The sequence below is a fragment of the Anolis sagrei genome, chromosome 1 (assembly GCF_037176765.1).
Source record: "Anolis sagrei isolate rAnoSag1 chromosome 1, rAnoSag1.mat, whole genome shotgun sequence".
Taxonomy (NCBI): domain Eukaryota; kingdom Metazoa; phylum Chordata; class Lepidosauria; order Squamata; family Dactyloidae; genus Anolis; species Anolis sagrei.
Window position 1 is genome coordinate 281,710,299 of NC_090021.1, and position 17,243 is coordinate 281,727,541.

Consider the following 17,243-nt stretch of genomic DNA (forward strand, 5'->3'; position numbering starts at 1 on the left):
AATTGTAGATTCTGAATAAATCATATAATTGGTATTATTGTTTGTTTAAACGCTGACTAATTGGGGATAGTTACTAGTACGAGCATTTCTTCCATTGTTGTTGAGGACAATACATAATTTTAATCATAACGCAAAGAAAATATAATACACTATTTTTTCTGAAACTTTAATTTAATTAGAACACCAAGTAAAGCATGCAGGCTTAAGGAATTTATGTGGAGATTAACTCCCTAAAATAATGCAGTGCACTCTGTCTCTGTTATAAAAATAGCTGCTGAACATCAAATTTAATTAAATGGATTGTAAAGCCAGTTAAAGTTGACAAAATTGGAAGCTAAGGTTAAAGAAACATAGCTTGAGTGCTGACCATCAAGATTAGTTGATACAACATTAATGACAGTAGTTTCTGACGCGGAACAGTATGTCTTGTGTTAGCAAGATGTTAGAGTTCTAGTTCTGTAACTTATAATAAACTTTTTTAGAGTGATAATATGTTTTAGCATATCTCAAGACATAATGCAGAAATGTTTCATTCTCTTACTGAAGCCATTAAAACAGAGCTGACATACTAGTTTTTCTGGTGCTTGATTCTTCAAGAATTAATCACCTTGGGAATGTTAATGTTTGAGACATGAACGTGTTTCCATTCAACTTTTTTAATGCTGAAATTAATCCATATAGTTATTTAAATACTATGGATTGGATCCAGGATTCTGGTGACATTGGAACAATGGGAACAGTGTTTTTTTCCTGTTCTCCTTTTGCTCTGCAGCCTGGAGTCACCTGCCATGCTGTTCCACAGATTCCTCCAACCCTCTGGAACAACATGGAGGCTCCATTGGGGAGGAAGAGTTGGACAGTTGCCATGTTGCCCCATTTCTCAAGCTAGGAGGTATTTACCATGCCTCCATTATAGTGCTTAAGTAAAAGTATGGGCTTTTCTCCACTGACCTCCATTCTTTTAACATCTCCATTCTCAGCATGCAGTTCTCTTCTTGCTGTCTGTTTACTCATTTGTACAGACAGAAAAAGTCTTACTGACATATTGACATGAAATAACTAAAATTGTCAGTAAACCGCATTGAGTCGCCAAATTAGGCTGAAAATGCGGTATAAAAATAAAGCAAATAAAAATAAATAAATAATATATTTGTGTTTGTGTATATACAAAATAAAAATACATTCAGTGGCATATTTTAAATCTAAATGAAAAATGTTGCATAGATTGCAGATCAAAAGACTTGCAATAAAAGGCTGTATGTAGCAGCCACTCAAAAAAAGGACATCAAAAGTGCCCTGCTATTAACAGCATCTGTTTTAGCCAAGCATATTTGTAATCTGAATGCAAAACTGTATTATATCTTTTTCAGAGATTAGTAGGCAAGTATTATTAACTCAAACATTTCCTAATAAACTCATTATTTTCTCTTCTCTTCTGTTCAGAATCTAGGCAAATTCCTAGATGTGTTATTTAAATCCTTGTTTGTTAAATTAACAGATTGTCAGAAAATAATTGCAGAAAACTGTACAAAAGAAGTTAAACAGGGAGATGGTGAAAATAAACATTTGCATGATTATATTGTAGCAATAAAAGTAACAGTGTTGTTCATTTTATTTTATGTTTCCTATCTTACTCAAAAGGGCTGGGGAAAAGTCAGATAATGAACTGCAAAATTACATCAACTTGTTCAAATTGAACTCTATTATTATTATTATCATTATAACCTTTCCTATGGATAAATTGGACATCTAAACTCAATTTTAAGTCAGAAACACTTTATTGTCCTTAACATGGAATGCAAATATGGAATGCATTTCAGTGAAATACTGGCCAGTTTTCTATTACAGGAATTAGTGAGATAAGTCATGGAATTTACTTTACAAGAAATTCTGAATTTAATTTTTTGACCAGCTGAGGAAGAGTGAGTGAGGGGGGAAAAAAATCAAAGTTGGGGAAATTAACTTGAGCAAAATGCTGTCATTTTGTTTACCCCAATTCTTCCTTAGCTCGGTAACCTCTTGTCTCATATTGCCTGCAATTCTCCATATCTTCAAGAGAGGTTTTGTAAGCAGAGCAACCTGAAAAGCAGCTGTAGGGTTTGCCCTTCAGTGGGCACCTGTTCACCAGTAGTACTGCATTAGTTGCAACTGGGTGTTGCTATGTTTTGAGTTGTAATTTGGACAGTAAAGCATCTTTATGCAAAATATTGAAAATCAAAATATTGTCAAAGAAACTGAAAGTACATGAGTACTCTGTTACCTAACATGTTGTGTAAAGTGTGAGGGGAACATTGACAGTATTAATTTACAGAAAACTTTTGAGACTTTGATGAATAGTTGGACAAAGACCACATCTTTTTGTTAATATAGATCATATGTATGATTTACAAATTGATATTGTCTTAGAATTTGTCAGTATAAGAACAAAATTACTTAGAAGCTGTTTCTGATACATTTAAGGCCCCTTCTACACTGCCATATAAAATCCAGATTGCTTTGAATTGTAGACTCATAATCCAGTTCAAAGCAGATAATGTGAATTATCTGCTTTGAAAATCTGAATTATATAGTGGTGTAGAAGGAGCCTATATCTTTTAAACTATTCTCAAACAGTGGGTTGTTGTAGGTTTTTTCGGACTTCGACAATACATATTCTCAAACAAATGATGTTGAATCAGAGCTAGTATATCATTACCACAGAGGGTGATATTGTTCCCTTGGTGTGTGAAATTGTTAGTTTTCTGTGTTTGTTTGATAGCTTCAGTATGTACGCTTTCTAAGCTGGTCTGTACTGAAATAAAAATATCCATGTTGAGTCCTATGTATAATTTTTTCATATGTGCCATGTGGAAAATCAGCCTATGGAAGAATAGATTGAGTTGTAAGACCATTCTGTCAGTATTTTACTTAATTGTGGAAATTTTCTCTTTGGAGATAGTTTAGGATAGTACTTCAGCTGCTTAAGTAAAATCAGAAATTGAGTTTTCATATTTGTTGAAATAGATCAGAGTAGGCAACCACAGTTGGGGTCACCCCTGCGATATAAAGTGGGCTATCCTACTACATTTTTGGATACAATTGGCAAAGAATAGAAAACAGAAGTAACCAGAAGTTACACTTGATTTCCAGTTCAGGGCAGTTTCAAACATGGATAATGGCAAACCATTGCATTTTGGAGTGTTGTATGGCAGTATAGTTTATTTTGCCTGATTGATTTGTTTGTTTGTTTGGGTTTTTTAAAGATAATCTGGAAGCTTAAAAGTATCCTCAAGAGTTGGATCTCAGGGTAGGCTAGCACTCATACGTGTGGTTCAAAAGATAAAAAAAGGAAAAGAACTTCGGAAATCATTTTGTAAGATCCTCCTTATTAAGAGTGTGGCAAAAATACAAAAATCATTTTTATTTGAAAACTCTCCTATGGATATCTACGATGGAGGCAAATCAAAGAAGACTTTTAGGATGGTCTATATGGCCAACCTATAATGAGTTACTGATAAAAGGATTGTAAAGAGGTTGTTAAACTGCTGCCACCAATTGTAAAGAAGACCGTATTAATGCCACCGAATGCCACCAAATGTGAAGGTGCGAGTGGTGAAACACCCACTGCCACCTAATCTATGAGGGAAGCCGGGCAACGATCAATATCAGCCTAGGAACTATTTTTTAAAGGGACTGTTAATTACAGAAGGCTTTATTCACTTGATAGCGTAGCGTTTACTTTCTTGGCTTGACTTTATTCTTGCAGGCTGTTCAACTTAGAAGAAACTGTATCAGGCAAGACTTGAGGAAAACAGTAACAAGTTTATTTTAACAGGAGTATAACAATGTATAACTGTTCTTCAAAAGAGGCACAAATCTTGATGGATACATTGGAAAGGTTTCATGAGTAAACTCAGGCAAACACTTCATAAGGTTTCACAGCTGGCACAACAGGTTTAAACCCAGCCAAACCTTGATTCTTAATTTAGAATCAACAACCCCCTGTACCGGGTCCTTCTCGGCAACCACTTGGTCACCAATTGATTCCCTGAATCTCCACCCTGAGACTCAGTGTTCTCTCAGTAGCTCTCCAGCCACTGACTAATTCCCTGTTTCTCCCACTAGAGAAATCAGTCCCTTCCTGTAGCTCACCGGCCACAGACTGCCACTTTCAAAAAGCTGCGCCGTGAAGTGATAGTTGGCTCTGCCACCGTTGCTATGGCAACTCAGCTCAAGCCACTAGCCACCATCTCTAACAAAATATAATCTCCCATACTTACCATCCCTAAACCACTGTCCAAACTACACATAACCAAAGAATAAAACTTACACATCATCACAAGGATCAACAACCTTAAAATCCTACGAGGCAATCAAACAACAGTTCCCCAACATCTCACGGCTCAACTACTTACAAATAAAGGAATATTATAATAAAGATAAGACGAGTGGCTTTAGCTTGAATGAACAATTCTGGGACAAAATTTTTAAAAATGATAATAAAGTTATCACAAAAATGTGTAATAAATTGCTAGAGTGGTCCACGGAAGGAGAAATAGTCAAAGGTTGCATGACGAAGTGGGGAGAAAATCTAAGAAGAACGATAGCATTTAATGAATGGGAACCAGTTTGGAACAAAAAACTAAAATTTACATATTCTATGGACTTAAAAGAAAACTGGCTTTAAATGTTCCACCGCTGGTACATGACACCAAGAAAATTAAGCTTAATGTATAAGAACACGCAAAAATGCTGCTGGAAATGCAAGGACCAAAAGGGTAGCTTTTTTCATATATGGTGGACCTGTAAGGAAACTAAAAGGTTTTGGGGGAAAATACACGCAGCCACTCAACAAATTCTTAAGGTTAAATACCCCATGAAGCCAGAATATTACCTATTAGGTATAACTGATTCGGATATAAGCCTAGACTGCGATGATGACATTTTATTTATCTACTTGTCTACCGGAGCCAGAATGTGTTTTGCGAGACACTGGAAGCAAAAAGAAACACTGGACTTAGATGAATGGCAACAAAAGATAAAAGAGATTAAGGGCATGGACAAACTAACCTTTTTGTTGAAATAAAACTCAGGGAACCCAATTAGATTTACAGACTGGTCTAAAATAGAAGAATACAAAAAAATGAGTCTTAAATAGACTCATCACAATGATATTAAATACGAAATGAAGCTAAAGAAGCATTGATTCACCGTCTCGCTTTTTTGTAACACCATGAACCATCATCCTTAAATAGAGACTATTTAAGTTACAATAATCGTAGTGCCGCGAAAAGCTGGATGGAAGTCAAGAGATTTATTTTTGTTGTTGTTGTTTTGTTTTTTCTTTTTTTCCTCCTAATTTTTTAAAAAAAATTATAGTATGCACTTGTTTTTTTTCCCTACTTTCCTATCACCACATTGTTCTCCCACTTTACATGTAAACTTTTCAAACTCACCCTAACCCTTACCCTAACCCCAACCCCACCCGTACCCTCTATACTAAACGTAATAAAAAAATTTAAAAAGAGTTAGGCTTCACAAAAAGGAGTTTGGGATGCAGACAACCCAAGGGCCACATTTTCGCAACTCCATACTTAGATGAATACATACTAGCAGAGTTTTCAGGAGAGAAGCGATTAGAGGATATCCTTAACTCTTCTCTGCACAGTAGTTTTTGTTGTATAGCTCCTATTCACAGGAGTTCTAAATTCACATAACGTATTTTAGAGCCCAGCCTTAGGAGACGGAGCTTGGAAAGGAAGTTATTTACTCAGAGATGGTTGCTTTTGCCTTGAAAATCTGCACTTACAAACCTTTATTTTATACCAATACAGATCATATGTATGACTTACAAATAGATTTTGATCGGAACTAGTAGCAACTAAACATGAAACGGGTAGTCTTGCTCCATGACACCCAGTAGGCGACTGCCTTAAAAGAGTCAAATTCCATGTTGGACATAATTAGTAAATAAATTGAAAATAAACATTCCAAATGCTATACTGCCTTAATATAAACATTTTGAGTGATCACATCTGAAATACTGTGTACAGTTCTGGTCACTACACTGGAAAACAACTATCATAGAGCTGAAATGGGGGGGGGGGAGGTCACACCTAAGTCACTCTTGTATCAAATAAGTTTGCATTTTTGGAGACTGTTGTAGGATAGATATGATAGTTACATAAAACCATGCACGATCCCTCTCTATTTCTCTCATAAAACTGGAATCCAAGTTAACTCACTAATGCTGGAGACTAATAGGAGCTCAAGAATAGATAAACAGAATTGCCATACTTCACACAGTGCCTAGTTACGCTGTGGATTTTTTTGTGGCCATGAGATATAGTTATGGCTGTCAATTTTGTATAGCATTAACTGTTTGTATATATTCATAGAATTTAGTCCCGCAGTGGATACTAATCAGCATGACTCAATGTCACTTCCAGGAAGAGAGGCAATATGCCTATGTATATCAGTAGCTGGAGAATCTGAGATTGCGGGGGGGGGGGGGGTGCAATTCAATTCATTATATTATCTGTATTCTCCTATCTTTCAGGTACAGAGTGTTTTGAAACCAAGCCATCAAAAGGATGGAGTAGAACTTAATTCATTATTGAATGCCCCTCATATTCAGGTAGGAACATTGCTTTCTTTATTTGTATGATGTCGACATTTTTCGACACCCATAATTTCTGTCGCTTGGGGTACAACAGGGGTCCTCAAACTTTTTAAACAAGGGGCCAGGTCACAGTCCCTCAAACTGTTGGAGGGCTGCATTATAATTTGAAAAAACATGAATGGATTCCTATGAACACGGCACATGCCTTATTTGTAGTTCAAAAAACACTTAAAAATAGAATAATTAAAATGAAGAACAATTTTAACAAATATAAAGTTATTAGTATTTCAATGGGAAGTGTGGGCCTGCTTTTGGCTGATGAGATAACATTGTTGTTGTTGTGTGTTTTCAAGTCGTTTCAGACTTAGGTTAACCCTGAGCTGAGGGGCGGGTAAATGACCTTGGAGGGCCATATCTGGCCCCCGGGCCATAGTTTGAGGACCCCTGGGGTACAACATGGTGATTTAAAGAATACAGGTATTTATTGTCTTGAATTTTGAAATCCAAAACGCTGCAAACTCCAGCTTTTAGAGCTGCAACACATACATATACCTATATTGTATTTATGAGGCTGTAGAGAGACATGATTGAAGAAAGATGTGAAATGATGCCAGTTGAATCATTCACACCTAGCTCCAACAGACAAGAGTTCTTCCTCCCACCCTGGACCTTCCAAAGATATATAAACCCAATTTTCCTAGTTTCCAACAGACCTCACAACCTCTGAGGATGCCTGCCACAGATGCAGGTGAAACATGGTCATACAGCCCATAAAACCTACAACAACCCAGTGATTCCGGCCATGAAAGCCTTCAACAACACATTGAAATGATGCAGTTGAAAATATTCTCATGTCTGTCTTTAGCCAAACATACAGGAGTGCCAATGCTCTCACTTGAGGCAAGGGAGACTAAAAAATGTATGCCTGGCAGCTGGGGATCACCACTGCCAAAAAATGCAGAGCACTTCTGGTCTCAAGCATTTCAGACAAGGGATACTTAACCTGTAATTGTTTCATGCTGGGCAGAGCTGAATATTTTTTTAATCTTTGTTCTACAATGGCACTGTGGAGGTGCTGCAGTGGTTCCCTCTGCAATTGAAATTTGCGTCTTTGTATTTTTCTGCAGTGTAAATGTGAAAATTGTAACACTGAGTGCATTGTCCTGTATGCACATGTTGCTAGTCTGAAGGGCAGCCCATATAACTAAAGGTTCATAATTGCAGTCTCTTTCCCATGACAGCCCATCCATTTTTGAATTAGAAGAGAGCACTGTTCTTTTTATTTCCTTAGTCGAATTTTTAAGCTGTCTTACTTTGCGCAAATTAACTCTAATGTGTGAATGCAACCTTTCTTTAAATAGCACTATTTCCTTTACACTAGGCACTGCTTTTGGCTCATGATAAAGTTGCTGAGCAGGAAATGCAGCCAGAACCATTAACAGATGAAAAGATTTATGAAAATGTTGGTCTTTATGGAGGAGAGACAGTTAAAATAGTTCGTATTGAGAAGGCTCGGGATATCCCTTTGGTGAGTAAACTGAAATTCCAAGAAAAAGATATGATCACTTCCATGATATTTAGTCACATGTTTGTTATGCATTCTCCTTTTAAAAAAGGAAAAAAGAATACTTGCAACCAAGTATATGAAATGAGAGTGCAGGCATGAATCGAAAACTGAAAAATAATTGTTACTGTTTTTAGACTGTTCCTTAAATTTTCATGTTTATTTCATGAGAAAATAAGCTTATTCTCATAGGGCTTATTCTCCAGACCCTTGATCATTTTAGTTACCCTCCTCTGGACACATTCCAGCTTGTCAATATCTCTCTTCAGTTATGGTGCCTAGAATTGGACACGGTATTCCATGTGTGGTCTAACCAAGGTAGAATAAAGGGGAAGCATGACATCCCTAGATCTAGACACTATGCTTGTATTGATGCAAGCCAAAATCCCATTGGCTTTTTTTGCTGCTGCATCACATTGTTGGTTCATATTTAACCTGTTGTCCACAAGGACTCCAAGATCTTTTTCACATGTACTGCTCTCGAGCCATGCATCCCTCATTCTGTATCTGTATTTTTTCTGCCTAAGTGGAGTGTCTTGCATTTGTCACTGTTGAACTTCATTTTGTTAGTTTTGGCCCATCTTTCTAATCTGTCAAGATCATTCGGAATTCTGCTCCTGTCTTCTGGGGTATTGGCTATCCTTTCCAATTTGGTGTCATCTGCAAACTTGATGATCATGCCTTCTAACCCTTCATGTAAGTTGTTAATAAAGATGTTGAACAGAACCTGGAGCTCTGTGGCACTCCGATTGTCACTTCTTTCCAGGATTATTATTATTATTATTATTATTATTATTATTATTATTTATGACATGTATATGCCGCCCTTCTCACCCCGAAGGGAACTCAGAGAGGCTTACAAGTAAAATGTAAATACAATAAATACAATATCTTCCTGCCCCCCCCCCCCTTTACTCTGGACTCAGAGCATTAGTTGGTGTTGGGGGAGGAATTCTCAACTGATGACACTAAAGACAAGATGGCACTGTCTTCTTGGCCCCTCTCTGGTCCCAGAGCAGCAGTTGGTGTTGGAGGAGGGGCTCGCAACTGGTGACACTGAAGACAAGATGGCACTTACTCTTTACAGGATGAAGAGGAAGCATTGGTTCGTTCACTTAACCAATTACAGATCCACCTAACTGTAGTTTTGCCTAGCCCACATTTGACTAGTTTGTTTGCCAAAAGGTCATGGGCGACCTTGTTGAAGGCCTTACTGAAGTCCAAATACACTACATCCACGGCATTCCCTGCATCTGCCCAGCTTGTAGCTTGGTCATCCAGCTTCTGCTTAAAAGCCTCTAAACAGAGAACCTCTGCCACACTCCAAGGCAGCATATTTCACTGCCAAACAGCTCTTACAGTCAAGGGGTTCTTCCTAATGTTTAGGTGAAATCTTTTTTCCTTCTATTTGAGTCAATTGAGCTGTGTCCTAGTCCCCAGAACAGCAGAAAACAAGCTTGCCCTTTCTTCAATGGTGAAATTATTTCAGATATTTAAACATGGCTGCCATGTCCCCTCTTGACCATCTTTCTCCAGGCTAAACATACCCAGCTTCTTCAGCCATTCCTTATAGCACTTGGTTTCCAAACCTTCAATCATGTTGGTCACCCTTCTTTGGGTGTGTTCTAGTTTGCAAACTTTCCACCTTCTTACATGTGCACCATGTGTGAAAAAGGGTACCCTCCTTATCTTGATACACCCAGCATTAATTTGAAAGATTCTGTGACATTTTCTCCAGCTTTTATGAGTTTAGATGCATTCTGTACATCATTTTATACAAGTTTTCTTTTAAATTATTGTACAAAGTAAAATTTATATCTTTGGACCATATCTTCCCCATACATCAATATGAATACCATGTCCAAAATTTTGGGCCCACATTATTATGGAGTTTTCTATGGGTTCTATCCTTAATTTCTAAATTGATTTATATACTTTTTAAATTACGTGGTTATTGTCTTTACACAACTTTAAATAAAACTCTTTTCCAGCTTCTGTGGTTACCTTTTTCTTGTCTTGATTAAATGTGCCCTTAAATTGCATGTAAGCAAGCCAATTAAGATATTTGCCTTACTTTAAAAAATGCCTCTCTTGTTTTTAACTTTCAGTTGTCTTGTTCAAAGTGCAAAAATTCTTTCAAATATTTAAACAATTCTTTCCTTTAAAAAAGGTTTGCTGTGGTGAGTTGACTAATATTACCTTAAGAAAAATACCTTCTTGTATTTACACCAAACTCATAGAAGAGTCTTTCTAATGCAATAATTTTTAAATTTATTATATATATATATATATAGATATATAGATATATAGATATATATAGATATAGATATAGATATATAGAGATATATATAAAAATGCTTTGAAATTGTCACTGTAATTTATGCAGGGTGCTACAGTACGCAATGAAATGGATTCAGTCATTATTAGTCGAATAGTGAAGGGAGGTGCTGCAGAAAAAAGTGGCTTGTTGCATGAAGGTGATGAAGTTCTGGAAATCAATGGAATTGAAATTCGTGGGAAAGATGTTAATGAAGTCTTTGACTTACTGGTATGTTGAATTTGCTGCTTTTGTTATGATTTTGTAACTTGCTGCATAACATAATTTCACTAGGTATTTAAATCTCCCAAATTCCAGCATTTTTGTGTTTTGGCTTTTGCGTATTTAGTAAAAAGCCTGTTCTTCATTACATTATCTAAGGTCACAGGAGAGTAACCTCCTGATAAATGCCTTCACTATATCAAGGAGAAATGACAAGGGCAGAGAGAGAAGATAATACCTGCTAATACCAGTTCTAAAATCTTTATCCCATGGAATTCTAACACAGGTTTCATTAGCTAGTAGTATGTGGTTTTATATAGTTGAATGTGTAGTGTGCGTGCTAGAATTCTGTCTTCATTTTTTATATTGTCCATTTTGACAATATGTTTGGGTGAATTGGACTTGTCATATAAATCATAGGACATACAGGCATTCCCCAAGTTACAAACATCCAACTTACAAATGACACAGTTAAGAAGGGGGGTGAGGCAACAGGAAGTAAGAGAAATCTACCCCTAGGAAAGGAAATTCACTCCTGAAAGTTATTTTGGGGAAAAGGTGTCTCAACTGAAGTTTTATCACCAATCCTTGTTTCGATAACAAGCCCTTTTTTTTCTCAAAATCACAGGTACAGAAAGTGGGGTAAAATCTTCTGAGCAGGGGAACAGATAGCAAAGCAAATACCACAGGGCTGTTAGCAGTTCCCTGTGCTATTCAAAGCTAAAATATATATTTTGCTGGAGTTACACTTAAAAAATGTACCTGTTTCGACTTGAACTTAAGAACAAACCTACAGAACCTATCTTGTTTGTAACTTGGGAACTGCCTGTACTGGGAAGAGCTTCCATTCTCTGTGGTGTCTGAGAAATGGTGTTATTTTGTTCAAAGAGGAGTGTGAAGTATGTACTCTCCAGTCATCGTTGAACTGCAGCTTCCAGTATTCCTTTCCTTTGGCTATACTGGCTAAGGCTGCTGGGAATTGAAATTCAAGATGCAGATGTTTTCCTCTGCCTCTTTTAAATTAGAAGCTCTTAGGATAAGGCCCTGTCACCCCTGTTATTGTGAAGGATTATACGTGTAAATGGTATTACAAACAAATGTTGGAATGCTGTACATTCTTCTACCTCATCCTAGCTCTGCATGCAAATTCCTACCTCGGAAAAGCCAGAAACACCCATCTGTCTTATTCTGTCTTTTTACTAGCTTTACAGCTTTCTTACTGATGTAATGTCCAAGCCGGCTCTGTTTGACAGTAAGAGTTGGAATTGTGGTGAAAAGATAGGAACCACATAATGGATCAAAGGTCCACGCCAGCGTTGTATCTCTCCAGTATTGGCCTGAAATATGTGCTGCCATGTCCAGTGAGCTTGGCTAATATCTGAGAAGAACAGTTCCTCATAGAAATGTGCAAAGCACATTCAAGCAGGGATTAGGAAATTGGAACTGATATTCAAAAGAATGCCCATAAATTAAGAGTAGCAGCTTGAAATTCCATTCCACTGTAGAAGCTATTGTTGTATATCATATAAAGTGAAGACTTTTGCTAACCCCAAGAACATTTTAAATTCATTTCTGCTTTTCCTCATAGGCAGATATGCATGGTACTCTGACGTTTGTACTGATTCCTAGTCAGCAGAGCAAACCACCACCAACTAAGGAGACTGTGGTATGTCATTGCCGTACAGTATATAAAAACAACCTAAATTGATGTTCCATTTGTGTTTAATTTTTGTTGTGATTCTTGTTGTTTAATCGTTTCATGCATCTCCTATTATTGAAGTATATTCAAACATGCCTATGTTTTGAAAATATTTGCTTCCATCATTTTAAAGGGGAATTTTCCTGGAATATCTATTTTTCGATTCTGTTTTAAAAGTGTGACATATTATGTGAAATCATCATCATCACTTTATTTTTTGTACCCCATCTCAATCTCCCCAAAAGGACTTGGGGCAGCTTACAAAGTGACAAGTCTAAAAAAAAAAAACACACGGTTAAAACATAGAACAATAAAATAAAATGAAAAAATCAACAAAAACGAGCTAAAATTAACACATCACAATAACAGAACAACATCATAAAAACAATTCCATGTCTGAACAATAATAAAAGCTGAGTTCGGAGGACTCAGAGTTTGTGCAATAGTTTCTGGATAGGGCTAAGGGAAAGTGCAAAATTCAATAAAGGTAGGGCTGGGAGAGTAATGTCCTTTGGCATTAAAATGTCAGGATTAAAATAAAATAATATATTTTCCTTCATAGATATTTAATTGGGAGCAGAAAGTAATATTTTAAATGCTTTATGGAATGGTTATAGGTTCTACGAACACCCAAGAATAATAGTTTGAGAGCGCGAACTCCCTTGTGCAGGGGCAAAAATAGCTTTCTGGGTGTTTAGATACAACTATGTAACATTCAGATCTAATCATGTAATGGTCTTGGAAGTCTATTCCATCTGATTTTCAGTTCTGCCCTACCACGTCTTAAGGCTTTCCTGAAAGTTCCCTGACTACCACAATGCTAAGATGTTTTTAGGGAGTATAGTGGTGAGTAGGAAAGAGGGAAATATGCTAGCGTTCAGTTAGCAGCTTTCTCAACTCATTTACTATACATTCTATTTCAGGTTGACTTGAATGTTTTTTTTAAAAAATACATAAATACACTCCCCACTAATTGCATATGTATTCTGTGTGAATTGCATATGTATTCTGTTGGTGGAAAGGCCCTGGTATTTTCACTTGTGCTGTAATTGAGGAATAAGGCTGGGAATGGTTTGCTTCTGTACTTCTGGGATTAACCTTATACCTTATGTTCTCCACTACAGATTTTTTCCCCCATTTAATTTCTATTTTTGTAGGGTCCAGTAAGATATTTCCTTGCTTCTCTTCAACGTCTGTCCAGTCCCCTGGAGGTATCTTTTGTAGTTGCCTTCAAACACAAATAATTGTTCTTCCATTGAACAGAGTGACAATGTCCACGTTTCCCACATGAATAGGACAATGTCTTAAATAGGTGATTGGGAGAAAAGAAGGACATGCATCCAGAATTTTCATAAAGAATTATTTTATTTAAAATTGATAAGGGTTCACTTCAACAAAATTTGGTGAAATAGTTTTCTACCTCTTGACTATCTATCTTGTTAGTGGCATTTGCCAGCCTAGATCTGTTTTACACTTGAACATTCATGTCTGGGATGTTGTGGATATTGGAATTCCTTTATTGCCTTCACAATGAACAAACCTCTCCAAGACATCACATTGAGCATCTGCAGCCCTTCTGTGGCCATAATTAGCATTTCCCTGTGAATAACCCTGCCTACTGTTAGAGACAGATGGGGTGGGGCATGGATTGCCCTACATGTACACCATTTGCCATATAGTTCTAATATAGATGTGTAGTGGAAGAATGACCAGGAACTCAAAAATTATATGCATGCTTCCAGTATGCCGCCAAATCTTATGGGAAACTAAAACACTATTTAAAACTTTTTGGATGTATCCCTTTTGAAGGAGTCAATTAGTAATGCTCTTATTTCAGACTAGCTGTGCCCTACCACGCGTTGCTGTGGCCCAGTCTGTGTATATGTGTTTTGTGTGGGTATATATTTGTGTATATGTGTGTTTGCGTATATATGTGTGTGTGTGTGTGTGTGTGTGTGGTTTTGCACATGCGTTGTAATGTATCTTTATTTTTTGGCTTTTTAAGTCTCTTCTGCTGTGTTTTTCAGTGTTTTTATGAGTGATGGTCACTCGTTGGCCCTAAGAGGTGTCTTGTGTCCAAATTTGGTGTCAATTCGCCCAGTGGTTTTTGAGTTATTCGAATCCCACAAACGAACATTACATTTTTATTTATATAGAAAGATGATGAAGTTGATTAAAGGATAGAAGATTGGTGCTCTTTTTAAAAACTCTCTAACATAGAGTATTTGCCATTTGTGGTTATTTTTTTTCTTTCGTGTGAGGAGTGACTTGAGAAACTGCAAATTGCTTCTGGTGTGAGAGAATTGACTGCCCAGGGGACGCCTGGCTGTTTTACCATCCTGTTGGAGGCTTCTCTCATGTACCTTCATGGGGAGCTGGAGCTGACAGAGGGAGCTCAACCCACTCTTCCCAGATTTGAACCACTGGCCTATCAGCCAGCAGTCCTGCTGGCACAAGGGTTTAACCCATTGCGCCATCGGGCGCTCCATTTGTGGTTATGAAAACCATGTCTTAGGGATATTCTATCGTGTAGAATAATTATCTCTACTATTAAAAAAGCCAAAGTACAAGTGGTAATTTTGCTTCATTTTAAGAAAATGTCTTCATTTTATGTCTTTGTTTATGTTAAGATTGTTTGTTGTAAAATGTCAGAAAATAGAATGTTAATTTTCACTTATTTCATTTTTCATTGTATCCTATTCTGCTAAGTTACATTCTAGTACATGTGTGAGTGCTTCATTTTGGGTTGAAATGGGAATAGAATATTTTGTATATAAAATAATATCATATCAAATATTAATATATGACATTACTGGTCCATTTTTATTTTTATACCTCTTTTCCTAGATTCACGTGAAAGCTCATTTTGATTATGATCCATCTGATGACCCCTATGTCCCTTGCAGAGAGTTAGGACTATCCTTTCAAAAGGGAGATATACTTCATGTGATCAGCCAAGAAGATCCAAATTGGTGGCAGGCCTATCGAGATGGAGATGAGGAAAATCAGCCTTTGGCGGGGCTTATTCCAGGTATTTAACCATGGAACATTTCTTTGTGATTGTTGGGCTATTGCCTTGTAGTTAATTTTGATCTACTTTTTGTTAATCAAAGAAAATAACAGTTTATTTTTGATGTCTTGTACTAACCATAATAGTATATTCCTGTCTTTTTCTTTTTCTTTTAAGTGATTAATAAGTAGCCTGAAAGTGTTACTGAGCTGCTGCTGCTAGTTTGGAAGATGTGCTCTGGTTTATGTTTTTTTAATCCTTTTCCAAATAGCTCTCTTCTTTCAGTACTTCTAGTAATAAGACAGTGGCTTTTAATGACTTTTATCATGAAGAGGATGTCAGTTCATATCTCATTTCATTTCCAAATACCTTTAAAAACCACATGAGTTTCACTTGGCTTCAACTTTATTGGATTGAAAGAGAATATTTGTTTTCATAGTAGGTGGATTAGGAGGTCATATTGGTGATGTTATCTGCAGGCAAAGGGATTGACAGCTAAATAATTGCTATTATATGTAGCCGTTAATGAATTTTCATAGCTGTTATTTAGAAGATAGTAGTCCTGGGCTCACAAAAGGCCTTTTGTGAGCCAAGGACTACTATCTTCTAAATAACAGCTATGAAAATTCACGTGTCTGTTACTAGATCAAATATTTAAATATGTATAATCTCTGCATGAGTCCTTTTGATCTTTGAAGTAACCATGACTAAAGATTACTTTAGCATCAGCAATGAACTGTGGTAATTTCCAAACTGTTATTGACACTCAGATGTAATTGCTCACAGATTAAATTTAGCTGAATTAATAACAAAGTATTATATATTAATTGAGAGACCTGGTTGGGCTCTGCCATATATCAGTACTGAAGTATAAACATGCTTTCCTGTTCTGTCTATTTTTAGTGCCCAGCAAAGTCCATAAATCATACAACAAGATCACTGTCATGCTAGAATTTTAAAAGACACATGCATTTTCTATGTGGCTCATTTAGGCTTCCTGTGCTGGGTTGATAGAATAGATCTTACTGTATAATCACTATCATGTAGAGCAGAACTTTCCAAACATTTCATGTTTGTGACACGCATCATTTTGCGACACAGTAATTCAGTTTTACTAGCAACCCGGAGGTTAAGACAACTGCTTATAAGAGATTTAAAAAACATACATAAATTATAATAATGAAACGTATGGGGGATACAATGCATCTCATGAAAACCTTTCATTAATATTTTTTTAAAATATATGATTTATTGCTTATTTAACATGGACTCAGAAGTTTCTTGTTACATTCATGCTACACACACTGCAGCTGACACAGTCACATGCCGAAACACAGTTTGGAAAGCTATGATATAGAGTTACAGTTCAGACTTTTCAAACAGCAGAAGCCTTATATGCGCTTGAATAATCTGCTTTTGAAATCCAGATTTCAGAAACAATTTGGGGTGACAGTTTAACATGTTCTTCACATGCACACTTAGTGGATCATGGCTGAAATATCAATTTTCCCCATTATTTTATTTCAGAGGGTCTCATTTATCCTGAAAATACAAATTCAGATTAATGTACATTTGTTCTGAGATTCAGGGAAGAGATAGAGAAAGTCTATGGACATTCCTATGTTAGGATCTTGTATATTTTTTTATCTCTAGCATGCAAAAAACAATTCTGAATACTTGTGTTACGTTTGTCTCCTGTGGCAAGCTTGAAGAGTTTTAATAACTGACATGTCCATATTCACAAGGGCATAGAACTCTTGATTTTGTAAATTCTATGAGCTTCACAGTTTTGGAGATAACTTCTATTTGTGGGATTAAGATCTCAGAGTC

The 17,243-nt window shown here is 36.5% G+C and overlaps 1 protein-coding gene across 2 annotated transcripts in view; it reads left to right on the top strand.

Annotated features, from left to right (window-relative positions):
- Positions 1–17,243, top strand: part of PALS1 (protein associated with LIN7 1, MAGUK p55 family member) — an 87,940-nt gene that overhangs the window by 60,596 nt on the left and 10,101 nt on the right. For both annotated transcript variants that reach the window (XM_060762579.2, XM_060762572.2), the window contains exons 4-8: positions 6,539–6,616; positions 7,983–8,129; positions 10,552–10,713; positions 12,293–12,370; positions 15,251–15,434. In XM_060762579.2, the coding sequence (XP_060618562.2) occupies positions 6,539–6,616; positions 7,983–8,129; positions 10,552–10,713; positions 12,293–12,370; positions 15,251–15,434 (649 nt within the window). The remainder of the gene's footprint in view (positions 1–6,538; positions 6,617–7,982; positions 8,130–10,551; positions 10,714–12,292; positions 12,371–15,250; positions 15,435–17,243) is intronic.